General features: G+C 42.7%; 1 protein-coding gene across 2 annotated transcripts in view; it reads right to left on the reverse strand.

Annotated features, from left to right (window-relative positions):
- Positions 1–274: 274 nt before the first annotated feature.
- Positions 275–14495, reverse strand: part of tjp1a (tight junction protein 1a) — a 104244-nt gene continuing 90023 nt past the window's right edge. For both annotated transcript variants that reach the window (XM_080489771.1, XM_080489772.1), the window contains 12 exons: positions 13295–13395; positions 12805–13155; positions 11644–11895; positions 9628–10455; positions 9445–9527; positions 9151–9321; positions 8897–9003; positions 8480–8739; positions 7736–7890; positions 7428–7648; positions 6375–6518; positions 275–2131 (listed from right to left, as the gene is read on the reverse strand). In XM_080489771.1, coding sequence (XP_080345897.1) covers positions 2037–2131; positions 6375–6518; positions 7428–7648; positions 7736–7890; positions 8480–8739; positions 8897–9003; positions 9151–9321; positions 9445–9527; positions 9628–10455; positions 11644–11895; positions 12805–13155; positions 13295–13395 — 2768 coding nt within the window. In that variant the 3' untranslated portion in view covers positions 275–2036. The remainder of the gene's footprint in view (positions 2132–6374; positions 6519–7427; positions 7649–7735; positions 7891–8479; positions 8740–8896; positions 9004–9150; positions 9322–9444; positions 9528–9627; positions 10456–11643; positions 11896–12804; positions 13156–13294; positions 13396–14495) is intronic.

The raw sequence follows: 14495 nt of genomic DNA on the forward strand, positions 1-14495 counted from the left end.
GGGGCCGCCGGATTCCCCACGTCTGTATTAAACAATAAAACCAGAAGGCATGCGCTTCCTGGGGAATCCACATAAATGTTAAAATTGTACATCCAATTTGCTTTGCTGCATTTATACATCTTAAGTATAAATGGAACATTTCTGAATACTTTTTTTCCCAAAGGTCGAACCAATAACCGTATATTACAGTAAATGTATGCACATGACGTTTTAAACGAAAAAAAAAATTACAATCTAAGGTTGAAAAACATCCACACAGGCAGTGTTTACTTTAAAAATGATTTTATTTATTAATACAGTGGTATACTTAAAATTGTGTTGCAGAGGAGAAAAAATGTCAGCCACACGTGAAGAGCTAATATCCAATTAAAGCCGTGTTATATCTAAAAATAAAACGGTACTGGTGTGCCATACGTAATATATTGTCTATTAGTACAAAAATACATTTAAGGGCACACAATATAGCATCCAGTATCACAAATCGGTGAGGGGAACACTTTGAGAGCACATCCTTTCAAAAGAACATGTTTTAAATGTATTTTAGCCTCGGGTAACTTTTATTGATCCTCTCATGGAAAGACCTTTTATTTAAACATAATGTCAGTACACTGGTAGAAAAGGTGTGATGTATTATTGTTAGGTTACAATTTCAAGGCTCGAGGGTATATCCAGAATACAAAGAAACCCATGTTGACTCTCTTCCGCTTTTTAAAACATGTTTTCTCTAAGTTTTTTATACAAAAAAGAAAGACATACAAAAAGTTCATTTACAAACAAAAGAAACAAGGCAATATGCTAGCTTTATTTACAGCCACTTCTTTTCACTTTAGTTTTTTTTTTTTTTCCTTTCTTTCTCTTAATGCATAGCAGATAAAAGAAGAGCATAACCTTGGTTATCTTTTATCAAATGTTATTGTGTGCTAAACCCAAACTCGTTTATACAGTGGGTTCACAAAAAATGGCAACAAAATGACATTATACCATAATTTATCATAACTTATCTTTTTTTTTTTCTTTCTTCTTCTGAATGAAAAGTGAATAATCTGCAGATAAGGCATCACTGCTTATTTGTGTGAGTGCGAGAGTGCACGGAGAGGAGAGAGAAAGAAAGAGTAAGGAAGAGAGAGAGAGAGACGTGAGAAACGAGAGGAGGCTGCTGGACCTTTGTAAAGAACATGCATAGATCTCCCTCAGGCTGGAAGGAGGGACGTGGTACTCGGAAGAATGTACGCTACAAGGTTTTACTGGGAGGAAAAAGGAAGAGCGAAGGAAGAACGTCTGTAAAAAGTGTGCTGCTTGGGTTTATATCCAGCTCCCCCGTGTGTTGACAACTCCTTCAACCTGCCAATGTTACCACCTGATCAAACCTTCAATAAAAGTTCCCTCAATGTGTGAAAAAAAAAGAAAAAAGGTGGCGACTCCAACTCATGTTCGGTCCCATGTATTATTAAAAAATAATAATAAAGATGCCGACTGATATTTGACTTCATGGGCACATTTTTAGTACATTTCTACTCTACTATATATACTGTATGCATATATAGCATAAATATAGGGACACCGATTTTCAGAGGCATGTATGTTGCCTCGAACACTCGAACACCACCCATCCTTCAATGTTTTCTAAATGTTACATTAAACGTCGCCTTATATAATCCTCAGTGACATGGGGCATGCATCAAAACTTTCATTTCACATCAAAACTTCAAATCGGGGGGCGGGGGGGGGGGGGGGGTTATACGACAGCTCACGACGTCAGTCTCTAGTTTTTCAAACAGCACCAACTTGATCTTCATGCTTCTTCGTGTTGCTCGTCTGTATGCTTGGAGTGCATTTGTCTGTGTGTGTGTGTGTGTGTGTGTGTGTGTGTGTGTGTGTGTGTGTGTGTGTGTGTGTGTGTGTGTGTGTGTGTGTGTGTGTGTGTGTGTGTGTGTGTGTGTGTGTGTGTGTGTGTGTGTGTGTGTGTGTGTGTGTGTGTCTCCATTTCATCCCCCCACGGTTCCACATTCAGTAACATCACACCTGCTGGTCCGTCCTTAAAAGTGGTCAATGAGCACAGAAACACAGTTGGCTCCCACCAGGTAGTTGGGGTCTCCGGGGAGAGACTTGTTCTGCCAGCTTTTTGGATCACCTGAGGACAGACAGATGTGGAGCAGGTGAGTGACAACGGCAGCTTCTCGCGTACAGATTTCATCAACACATCTCACCTCTAAACCAACCAAAACGCTCCAGGTCTCAATGTGAACCAGCGCAGAACTGGACGATGTCCATCGTCTGCAGGCCACTCGAAGTGGATATTTGTGGCTAATATTCAAATGAAGCAGCACGAGGGACCAATAAAAAACTAATTCCATACTTTTATTGAATGTCCCCAGCGTCTTGTTGGCTGCAAAGTGAACCCGAGTCAGTGTAGGGTCTGAGTGGAACTGCATTTACAAACATGCAGGTCTGTGCCAGGAGGAAAACTCCAGCAATCAATCAGTGAGCTGGAGGAGCTGGAGGAGCCGGAGGTCCATCGGTACGGGACACACCGCCAGGAAGCAGCCTCCTCGCTCACTGGGAGACTGAAGCATTCTCACGGTTTACACAAACTCTAACAAAGACCCTCATTACTTAGAGAAGACGTCCAAATCACAGTTTGTTCTGCACACATCAGCTGGCAGAACGTGTTCTGTTGTGTGGTTGGTCAGAAGTTTGAAGGAGGTGTGGTTGATATGGAAAAGCATCAACTTGTTTCCCTCGAGGACTTGAGTTTCTCCTGTGAAATGTTCAGACCAGAGCTTATTTTTGTTCTTGCCTCCAAAAACGAATTTCTCTGTTCCTACGTTGTACCTATCCACATTAAGACGGTCTCTTTTTGACAACTGATAAACGTGGAGAATATTTATATGCCAACATTTTGATTTCAAAGGGTTAACAAAAAACCTCTTCAGAATCTTTATGTGAGAAGATGCTTTTTCCAAATTACACTGACTTCTAAACTAGATGCAAATTAAAACCTCCTTTTACCACCTACTTATATTGGAGTTTCTAATATCACAGATTACAAAGACCACGCACTGTTTTTTTGTTTGTTTTTTAAATCAGAGATATAAAACGTTAGTTCCGGTCCCTCATACAGCCGAATTTGATCTCACGCATATTAAAAGGACTAAATCTTCTTAATTTTGTTTTGACAAAAATATTTCTACATCCTGAAGATGTTCACTTTGAATGAAGTTCTGTGTTTTCTTGAGGAAAAATAACTACAATCTGAATTCCTATGTACCCAAAATGTTTCTCTTCAGACTGATGATGAAAAAGGTCCGTTGTGCATTTTTTTGCAACACATTTTCTTAAATTCACCCTCATAGTTTGGTTTTCAATTTAAAGCTATTGGGGAGCCGATATGGCGCCGAGCTTGAACTGCAGCACTAATGTGTGTTGCTGCCATCTACAGATCAGTTCAGGTTTTCTGTGATGCATTAAGGCACACGTGTCGAACTCCAGGCCTCGAGGGCCGCAGCCCTGCACGTTTTGCATGTCTCCCAGCTTCAACACAGCTGATTGCAATGAGCAGCTCGTTATCTGGCTTTGTGCTGAATGTGATGATGAACCATCAGGACATTCAGGGGAGGGAGACATTGAAAACGTGCAGGGCTGCGGCCCACGAGGATCTGAGTTTGACACCCCTGCATTAAGGCATCCAGAGTCATTAAATAAAGAACAGCCTCTCCTTTCAGTGAAAAACTGCAGGTTAAAACAAACTCCTATTTTCTGTTTCCTTTAGGAATAACACTTCTAATAATATCCCTTTGTATTCTCTTCATTTTCACATGGATGGATTAACTACAGCGTTGATCTTCTTACGTTTGCATCGATTTAGTTGAGTACCTATTTTCAACAATTCCAAGTTGTACATCTCTCCGACAAGCGCTAAATTAAAATGGTGTTTTTTTTTTTTAAACAACATTCTAGAGAGAATCTACAATCGGCTACAAGCAGCAATTAGTTCGACACACATCCTGAGTGGAGTCGGCTCTGAAGGTCTCGTTCACTGATCAAATAGTCTCCAGCAGTGGACACAGATCCACAGTCCACGACACATTTTATGCAATAATCAGGCTGTAACCTTGCGTGGACGCTCACTGCCGAGTGTGCACGAGCTGTCACGACGGGTGGAGTGTGTAAGACGTGCTGGATAAAAGCGCAGCGTCTGTGCGAGCTGTACTCTGCACTGATGCGTATCCGTGTTGACTCCGGAGAATCTGCATCGTTTATACGCGCGTCCTTGCTGGGAGCTCCTCAGTCCACTGCCTGCAGCTCGTTGGCCGCGCCATCAGTTTATACCGACGCCGACTCGCTCAACTCGAAACGGCCCTTTCCCTTTCTTTCACATGAACAGTATTGTGACTGCAGCCGAAACGCAACATTTCTTTTATCTGAAGCAGACAGGAAGCCCACAACAAATCTTTAAAAGCTCAAATTAAGAAAAGCATTTTTTTTTTTTTTACTCCGATTTACTTTGAGGTCAGAGAAAAGGCAGCATAACTCTTTAAGGGTAATTTACTTTCACTTCTTTGAGTATGGAAACTGAGGGCGAGTTCAAATGAACTTTCATTCAGTGTTGGTTCTAGAGAGAAATTTCTTTGCTGCTCTATGAGAAAGATCATCATCTGTTTCTGTTTGAAAATAATACGAGAAAGAGAAATAAAAACGGAATTATCAAAAATATCTGAGTGGTTTTCATTCAATTTAACCGATTGCTTTGACAGAAGCAAACATATAAGGATTTTACATTGAAAGTTCATCGAAGACACAATATAAACACATCTGAACATTACAGCTCAATTTGTGATCAACTAATCTTTTTACGTGTGATATCTGATGTTAGCAAGGTTCAGTAAATGCCTTTCTGATGAAAACGGTTTGATTTAGTGTGAGTGTAGTTTCTGAATTCTGGTACTTTTGAAATAAAATCATGTTCCCTGTGAAGACAAGTCTGCTTTTTGGTAGAGGCAAACCATCACTCTGGTTTGGTTATTGAAGTTAAAACTGAGGAAAAGACGACGACGCAGCGGAGATAACAGAGAGGCAGCGAGGTGCAGAGATTCAGAGAAGAGTGGGAAAGGAGAAGCAGGGTAACAAAAGGAGAAGAAAACCACAGAAGAGGACAGGAGGAGGCCGGAGAGTGGCCTTGCTTCACAATAAGAGGATTACGACGCAGTCCAATAATCCTCCCACAATTCAGCAGGACAACGGAGCGAGCCGACATCTCATTCAGGCCCCAGTCTCATCCTTAAAATGAGGCTAATTAGCAGATAATCCTGACCACTGCCAGAATTTCCACTGTTTTTGAAGACACGGCGTGAGACAGACAGTTTGAGCAACAGAGAAAGTCGGAGTAAATCACTTTTCTAGGTGTTGTTCTGATCATTTTGAAAGATTTAACGGCAGCCATTCCTCACATTTAAACATTCTGTGGTCCCATTATTTATCTGTGATTCCCTTGATTGACTTTGCGTTCATGTCGAAATGTACTGGTGATTAACACCAACGACGAACGTAAACAAGACTTGAAGCTCCTGACAAATCAGGTATTATCTTTCTGATGAGCTGTGGGGTGGTTCATCTGTCTGGAACTTTCCTAGTCATCCAAAACACAAATTCAAGCTGTTTAAAAGAACTCACTGCCACATAACAAACTATCTTTTGTCCTCCACCAGCTACCTTTAAATAGGAACACTTTGGAGGATGGAAGCTAAATTTAGAGCGCTGCATTGTGACATGCCTTTTGTGTCATTTGATTTTTCTTTATACACGACAACGATGGGCACTATTGGTTTTGACAGCGTCCCAATTTCATGAGATCTGTAAACGCTGTTTGTTCTTCAGGTCAGGATTTGGGTGGCTCTGTGAGAAAAATCACTATGAGAAGAGAAAACATGCAGTTTAATGTGACGGGTGAGATTCAGTTACTGCAGGTAGAAGCTTAAGCAACATGCAAGCTAAATGAAGAGAAACACTTGTTAAGATGTGGAGAAAATGAAAGAGAAATGGGAGCAAATCAAACAAACAAACTTTGCAAAAATAAAGAAAAATAGAAAATTAAACCAGTGATCCAGCAAATGAGGAATTGTGTGGGTGAGTTAACCAGTCATGAATTATGAAAAATGAATATAACCAAAGCTATCATTACAAGAAAAGACAGATTTTCCCCCCAGATTGATCAAGATATAATCCAATAACAATTGATTCCATTTGATTTAATGTATGATTACAAAGAACACAATCAAAACTAGGGGTAAAAGCTGATTTAACAGTGACCCAAAACCCTCAATTTGTCACACAGCCAGCCCAAACGACCCCGGAAGAACAGAGAGAGCGCAGCATACCCGACGAGGAGTCGGAGGATTTTAGAGCAAAAGACCAACCATCAGGGGTCATTGACGCACAGTGAGGTAAGCGCAGCTCCACAGGCTTCAAAAACTTGAGGCCGTGAGGTCCACACATCACCAGAGGGCTGAGCAGCGTCTCCCCTGCAAACACAAACACAAACACACAGAAAGGGACTCGGTCAAACACATGAGGATGTAAACGGGCAGGATTCGAAGGCTGTCCTGTCCGACGCTCTGTTCAGGATTAGGATTTTATATAGAGAAAAGCAGAGATATGCTACTTCGATCCTCTTGGTACCCGTCAACGGGGAAATAAAATACAATGGACATTGTGACAGACAATGATGGCCAATCACTTAAACTTTCAGATCAAACAACTCCTGAGCTCCTGATGAAAGCGAAAGTATTAATCAGAGCTGACAATATCGTGAAGGTCCAACTAAACTGTCGGGGAAACTAAATGTCTGCCTGCTGCACACTGAAAGCTTCGCTGGGCGATGAATCATAAACTCCACTAAATGAGCAGCTCAAGCCAGAAGATCTACTGGAGATGTTTAATATTTCAAGAGCTACATTTATGCCCGTGATCAATTTTAATCCTCCTCAAAAGAAATTGACCTCTTTCTTGGCTAAACAAACAAACTAATCGAAATCAATCGTGGAGGAATCGACATACTGAACATTCAGATTCTGTTTGTTTAATGCCATCCAAGCCGTACAGCTTTACACAATTTCTTGAAAATAAATAGCTGCTTGGGTTAAAAACAGCGGCAACTATAGTAAAACAGTAAAACAGCAAAAAGAGGCAAGAAAGGACAGCGAAACAAGACAGAAAAAAAATTAATCCAGATAAAACTATGCGACTGAAATCCTGCTGCACCTTTGGGTCAAAATAAGAAGTTCAAGTACCATAAATCTTCACCAAGGACTTTTCTATGATTAAACTTTAAAACACCAAAAAAAAAGAGACCTAATTAATTTGAGTTAATTTAGACGTGAATAAAGAATTCCCCTCGAGCTTTCTTCCTCCGTCTGTGTTTGATAAGTTACCTTTCTCTTTGTCGAGCGGCGGCAGGATGCTGTTGTCTCGACAGACCTTGAAGTAGATCTCCTGTTCCACGCCGTCAGGGATGGCGCCCTGCGGGATAATTATGCTGACACCAGTCTCAATGGAGCTCAGGACGCCACCGTTGGAGTTGAAGATACCACGCGCCGTGGCAACCACTGTGTGTCCCTCGTCTTCATCTTCATCATCATCCAGAGCGGTGGGGCTGCCAGACACATTGTTAGAACTGTCACACCGTTGATCTTATGAACGAGGCTGTGTACTTAAAGTGTAACCAGACTGAGCTCGTTACCTCACGGGGATGGCTTTAGGCACAGCATTGACGTTGTTGTGCTGGTATTTGGAGCGGTGGTCCATAGTGCGTGTGAAAGTGTCCAGGCCGCTGTCGTGGTCTGTGTTCTGAGGCTGTGGGGATATTTGTAGCTTCACTGGACTGGAGCTCTGGCCCTGCGGCGAACACGAGGAAGAGCGCATCTCACACCGATCCGATAATATTTTACTCATTCATCCATGTCTAAGAAGGTGGGTCCCCCCCCCCCAACTTTTATCAAGTAGATTAGATTTTTTTAATTAGTTAGAAATCATGCAGACAGACTATTCTTGGTGAATTTAACTCTTCAGTACATTATGCCAAAACAAAAAATATATTTAAAAGGAGCAAGTGACAATTAATTACTAAGAATGAATATAGGAATGTGAATGGAGTGAGAGGGTTATGTATGGAGTGGAAAAGTAGAAGTCATTTTCTTATTGTTCAGATTGAGTCTTTGGGAGATAAGATAGAATTGACAAATTAGAGCCATCACTAAAACAATTTGAATAACATAATTGAGGATAACATTGAGGCAATTCTCTAGTATTCCTGTCAAAACATGTTTTCAAACGCTTGAGATAAATGGATTAGGAAAACAAACAATAGTAATTTGTCTTGTTTCTATCACTTAAACGTCACATTATAGACAGAACAAGTACAGAATAAATATGATCAGAGAAGCATTCTCTGCTGTATTGTATAATACTTATAAAATGTGATTACCTTTGGTGCCGTCTCGGGCTTGTCGTTGGGCAAAAGGTTGTGGTTGAATTTGGGACTATCAAACATGCGTGCAAAAGGCTTGGCAGAGGTGGTGAAGGGTTTGGGCGTGTAACGGTTGTAGCTGGATGCTGGTGGTGCTCCGGTGCTGGTGACCGTCTTCGGAGGCTGCTCGCTTGTGCCGTTAACTGGAGACTTCTCGGGGAAACTCTTGTGAGGCAGAAAGTCGGTCTGGACAGTGTCCTCCCGGCCAGGAGGCTTGACTGTGGAACGAGCCACAAAGGTCAGACAAAAAAAAAGATTGCTAATGTGTCTCAATACACACATACATTCGTCGTCACCTGATCGGCTTTCATCTTGTTTAATATAAAATCACGACTACTGCTTTTTTTCTCTTTTGATAAAGCTGGTAATGTTTACCTTCAGGCGACGGTTTGGGCAATGTGGCTGGTGGCAGAGTCGGTGTCACCTGGGGAACTGGTTCATATTTTTTCTCAGCCGGGCTTGGTTTGTCCACCGACTCAGACCTTCATTTTAAAAATAAATGAAATATACATGACAATAAGATCGAGATATAAAGCATATATTGGACAGCATCAAAAACACTATAAATAAGACTTCCTGTTTCTAAAAAATACAAGTTAAAAAAATTTAAATATGGGACTGAGTTTCACCTGGGATAGCCGTGGCTTGCTTGTGCTTGAGGCTTGTTGGGGCCCGTCTGAAGTCTGTCAAAGTAAGACAGCTGTTTCCTGTAATAGTCTTCATCTTCATCAGGGTTGTAATGGTTGGAGCGCACAATGTCGTCAGCGACTTTAGACTGAGGCTTCTGAGGCTCTGGCGCTCTGGAGACATAGGAAAGTACAGCCAAAATGGTCAAATTCAAAATGAGAAAAATGTATCAGCTGATTTAAAAAAAAGTATTTTTTAATGTTCACAAGAACACAGTAGCGTCCCACCAAGCTTACCTGAAGGTCTTCTCTTGATCCAGGTTGCTCAGAGAATTTGCTTTCGGGATAACTCCACCCGTTTTCAAGGGTAAATCAGCTGCCTGGAGTCAGTAAAACAATGACACTTATTATTAAGATAAGCGATAATAAACAAGGAATGTTTTTATGAAGTTCAGCAAATGTTGAAATTAAGTAGTTTACCCTGTTTCCAGATAAATCCCCTGCATCTCTGGCTCTGTCCATGGACACGGAGCGTTTGTTCTCAAACATCTTGACCCTTGTCAGGACCGACTGTGGCCGCATTGCAGGGTCATCCTCATGCTGCTCGTTTCTGGCAGACACAGGCTTTGAAGCGTCCATATGGGAAGGCGAGGGGGCATCTGCTTTAGCAGGAGGTGTGGGGCTGGTTTCAGAGTTCACAGGAGCAGGGTCATACTGCTGAGGTTTGTAGCCTTTCTGTTGCGACATTGGTCCCTGGTTAAAAGCAGGCCGCTGGGCAGCGGGTTCGGGGGAGCGGCCGGCTGTGGGGTATGCGTTCGGATGAGAATCCGAGTCGTAGCGCGAATCAGACATTGGAGCAGGAGCGTCGTCATAACGGGCAGGTCCTGAACCTGTCGGCTTACCATAACGAGGCCGTCCATCAAATCCATGGTGAGGTGGGGGCTCATCATAGCGTACGGGAGGAGTGTACTGGGAGTCGGGGCCATCGCTGTAAGGCAAACGGGGATCATAGGCCTGGGAATTGGCAGTAGAGTGCGGCTGGCTGTAGGGATTCCACTGTTGCTGGTCAAGGTGAGGCACACTGTTCTCATAGGGCGTGTTTGAGTCAAAGTTACGGTACTTTGGTTCTAGGTAACCACCTCCGCTGCTTACTCCACTGCTGCTGACATCATATCGACTGGGCGGGTGGTCGTAATCTCTGTACTGCTGGTCAGGGTGGTACCCCTGCTGAGAACTGTAGGCCACGGGCTTCATACTGTGACCGACTCTCCCCGTGTTGTCTGTGCTGTATGGATCCTTCTGAAACATCTGGCAAACAAATAGAAAACAGAGGAAAAGGGTTAACGACTGCACCCTGCTGCACAGTTGTGATATGAAAAACTGAAACGCATATAAATTTGTTCAAAGAAGAAATAAAGAAAAAAATCATTCAAACAAGTCTGAAATTATTGCAGAGAAGGAAATGAGGAAGGAAAGACCTGAAATAGAGAAACTGAGAGGGAGGGGGTTACTAGTCAGATAACATTAGATTAAAAAAAGGAAATGCAGAACAGCCATATATTGCAGTTTATACACATCGGAATATACCACGGCAAATTAAACACTCAAAGTAAAAAAATAAAGTTGGTGAACGATGCAACAAAACGGTGGGATTCATTTTAGTTGTCCCTGTTGTTAAAGCTGTAGAAATTGTGGTTTACAGGCTATGATGAATATCTATACTATTTACATTATGGTTTCTTTTTGAGAAATTGTATAATAGTTGGGGTTTTTTTGCACATGCAATTATGCATGTACACGAAGACAAAATGTCCCACTGTCTTGTTGCAATTGAGAGCAACATAACATGGACAATAATTTTTAACAATACAAGCACAAAACCGTTGTACAAAAGTAAACAAATATGTGAAAAACCCACAATTAAGAAGTAACCATCAATTTTCCATCCAAATCTGACATTTCTGTTCAGGTGCTACATGACCTGAGGTTGCCAGCTTGTGGTTACACACAGGGCAAAAAAGATTTATGAAATGGTTAGAAAATTAATAGATACTTTTACAAAGAAACAATCCATTCGATCTGCACTGATCAATACTGCACGCACAAATCTACTTCTAGTAGTTAACAGCAGATGAGGCAAACATGTTGCAGCCATGCAAAGAAGATAAGCAACAGTGCCAGTCGCAGGAGCTCCACTGCTCTTCTACATGTAGGCATATCAGCGCAGCCACCACCTCCAAACCCACTGTTGTTTACCAGAATTTGCACACACACACAAACAGAAACTTAACCACGCACACACACACATCTCTGTCTCTTCTGGGCAGCACTGTGGCCAGCAGACATGCAGGGCAGAAGGAGAGAGAGAAGCATGGCAGCAGGAGGTATGAAGGTAGGTAGACAGGCAGCAGCAGCAGCAGCAGCACAGGAGGTCAGACCGAGCTGAGCCGAGTCGGGCCAGGTCACGGAGCGCCCGGTGACGATCAGATGGGATACCTTTGGTTCTGGACTGGCCAGTCCAGACTGTAGAGGCTCTGGTGTGGTGCTCTGAGGGGCTAGCTCAGGGGTAGGTCTCCTGAGAGAGCCAGCCTCAGGGTTGGGGCTTGGCTGGCTGTATGGAGCTGTGGGAGCCTCATCAGGGCTCAGCGTCCCTACAGTTTTTACAGTTACGTCGACAGCAGTGGGCACTGTCTCGGCAAGGGGCTCGGGATGATGGGAGATGCTAGGGACGGCTGCGGCCTCTGCTTTCTGTGAAGTGGTTCAGAAATGTTTAATAACACGCGCTGACAAATTACGGTGCAGTACTAGCAAGTGCAACTCTCAGCCCCTTTACAATGTTCTGCTCCTCATTTGTACCTACTGATTTAAAAGAGCCAAACAGCCACCTCAACATTTAACAGTGTCTGTGCACCAACCGATGGCATGTGAGGGTTAGGAATTAGCAGGAAGACAAGTTTTCGTGGTTAGAGAGTACTAACTTGATTTAATTCTATGGTTACAATACAATAAGTCGCTCTTTGACCTCTTTTGAGTTCATGAACACACACGAGACGACAATGCTTAGATCTGGATACCACAACTGCCAATCGGGTATTGGTGAATACATTTCACAGGTACACTGGATTAACACTGGCATTTCCAACATGCACATAATACTTTCTGGTATTGCATTGTCACAGTCTCAATCTTAGGTTATACAAAGGTGGAAGTGCACATAGGTGATTAGTGGTACACGCACACACAACAATTTTTCACCCAGTAATATTAGCAACAGTCACACTGATAAGACAGCTTTGTGGTAATACAGAGTATAAGTGTTAACAGTGAAACTGATTCAAGTTCTTCTCCATTTCAGAAATAAAAAAAACACACTCTCACAAACATCAATCCACAAACACATGAAGGCAATTAACTAAAATAAATATAATAAATATATATATATATATTCTATATAATATATAATATTTATATGTGTTTATATTCCAATAAATACCTGACCACAAAAGTTTCACTTGGTTCACATGGCTTTATAAGAGTAGATAGAGAATAACTGTAAAAATAAGAAAGGCGCCTTCAATAGCGCCTCCAGAAAACCCTTCTAACGCACACCACGTCCTCCAGACAACAGGGGAGGCGTACAGCTCTCAGAAACGCTACCTGCTGCGGCGCTGGTGCCTTGAACCCAGCTGGGTCGATGCGGTTCAGGGGGTCCAGCTGCACTGAGTGCGGATACACAGCGTAGCCAGGAGGCTCCTGGATGACAGGCGGGTCCTCACGGACAGGCTCGGAGGACCGGGTTATGGCGGGCTCCGTAGGTGGACCCACGTCATCATTCAGGGTTTCGTCCAGCTCCTGGTCGGTGTAGGCTCCGCCCTCCGTGTCCGTGTCCTCATAGTCGGAGGTGTGGCGGCTGTCCGTGCTGTACATCGAATACTCACTGCCCGGCGCCGACAGGTAGGAGAGGCGGTCATCGTGAATGTCCAGGTCATCTTCAGCTGCCCCATCAGCCTGAGAATGGAAAAAAAAATTTATGAATAAGGAGGGAATGAAAAGTGTGTGTGTGTGTGTGTGTGTGTGTGTGTGTGTGTGTGTGTGTGTGTGTGTGTGTGTGTGTGTGTGTGTGTGTGTGTGTGTGTGTGTGTGTTACCTTGCCCTCTGAAACCCACACCAGCTGGTTCTGTTGCTGCTGGATATTTTCTTTCAATGCTCCAAACCACCCATCATTCATGCTGTTCAGGTTAATGGTTGCTAAGTGTAGGAAAGAAAAAGAAAATGCACTCAAAATTGAAATATAAATCATTTAGAATATTTGCGACAGATGCTGAGAAGAAAAATTCTTTTGAGAATGTAGTTTCTAGCTGTGGAGGAACATCAAACTTATCCAAGTGGGACCAAGTTATTTATTTGTTATTTAAGTATTAACAACACTATTAAAAACAAGACGACAATGCTCTGGAAGTTTGAATATGACTTACTAATAAGAGAACAATATTATTTGGAGATTAAAGGCCGTTAGACACGGTGCGGTTTTGGCTTCTCAGACCAAAGATCCGAAATATGTGGAATTTATGTTGGAAAGCGAGGCAGGTCCTCACAGACAGCATTACATTATTTTCAGAGATTATATGAATGTCGCCTCACTACATCACACATTAGGACTGTTGCTACCAACAACCAACGGAAACGTGGCAGAGAATGATGTGATGCTCAAAAAGACACCAGAAGTGCTTCAAAAGTATGCGGACTCCCATGGAGGTAAATTGCTAAGCCACGTCAGCACTTTCCATCTGTGACAAGCTTTTTGCTTGTTAGCTTTGTATATTTTCTGAAAGCAATTGATGCCCTCACCAACATTGTTATTCTTAAGTATATGAAATCGATGTTACAGTACTGCAGGTATTAATCCTATATGATTGACTAAAATCGCAGTGTATTTAGAGAGCTGCTCTACCAATAATTGCTTGCAGCTCTTGAGGCACAGGTGTAGCACACTGTACAGTAATCGTCTGAGGTTAGACTGTTACATTGCTTTAAAAAGACTGACAAAGCTGAGTGAACTCTTCTGTAGGACATTCTCAGTTGGTCTCCAACAGATGTTCCTAAAGCACAGTCACAGCTCCTCCCTTGACAGGGAGCATACATGCTGAGAAAAAGGCCTGGGGGCAGTCTTGTGTGGCAGCGCACAACAAGCTTTTGTAGGGATTTTAGCAGAACGAAGCCCGGCATAACAAGTGCAGAGCTGTGACAGCCTCCGACGCTGCAGCACTCAGCTGTCAACAGTGTGTGAAAAGTGTCCTTGCCCCCTGTGAAATGTCTCCCACTCGATACGTCCCCTTCTCCCACCCTGT

The sequence above is a fragment of the Lipophrys pholis genome (genome assembly GCF_963383615.2).
Source record: "Lipophrys pholis genome assembly, chromosome: 2".
NCBI classification, from domain to species: Eukaryota; Metazoa; Chordata; class Actinopteri; order Blenniiformes; family Blenniidae; genus Lipophrys; species Lipophrys pholis.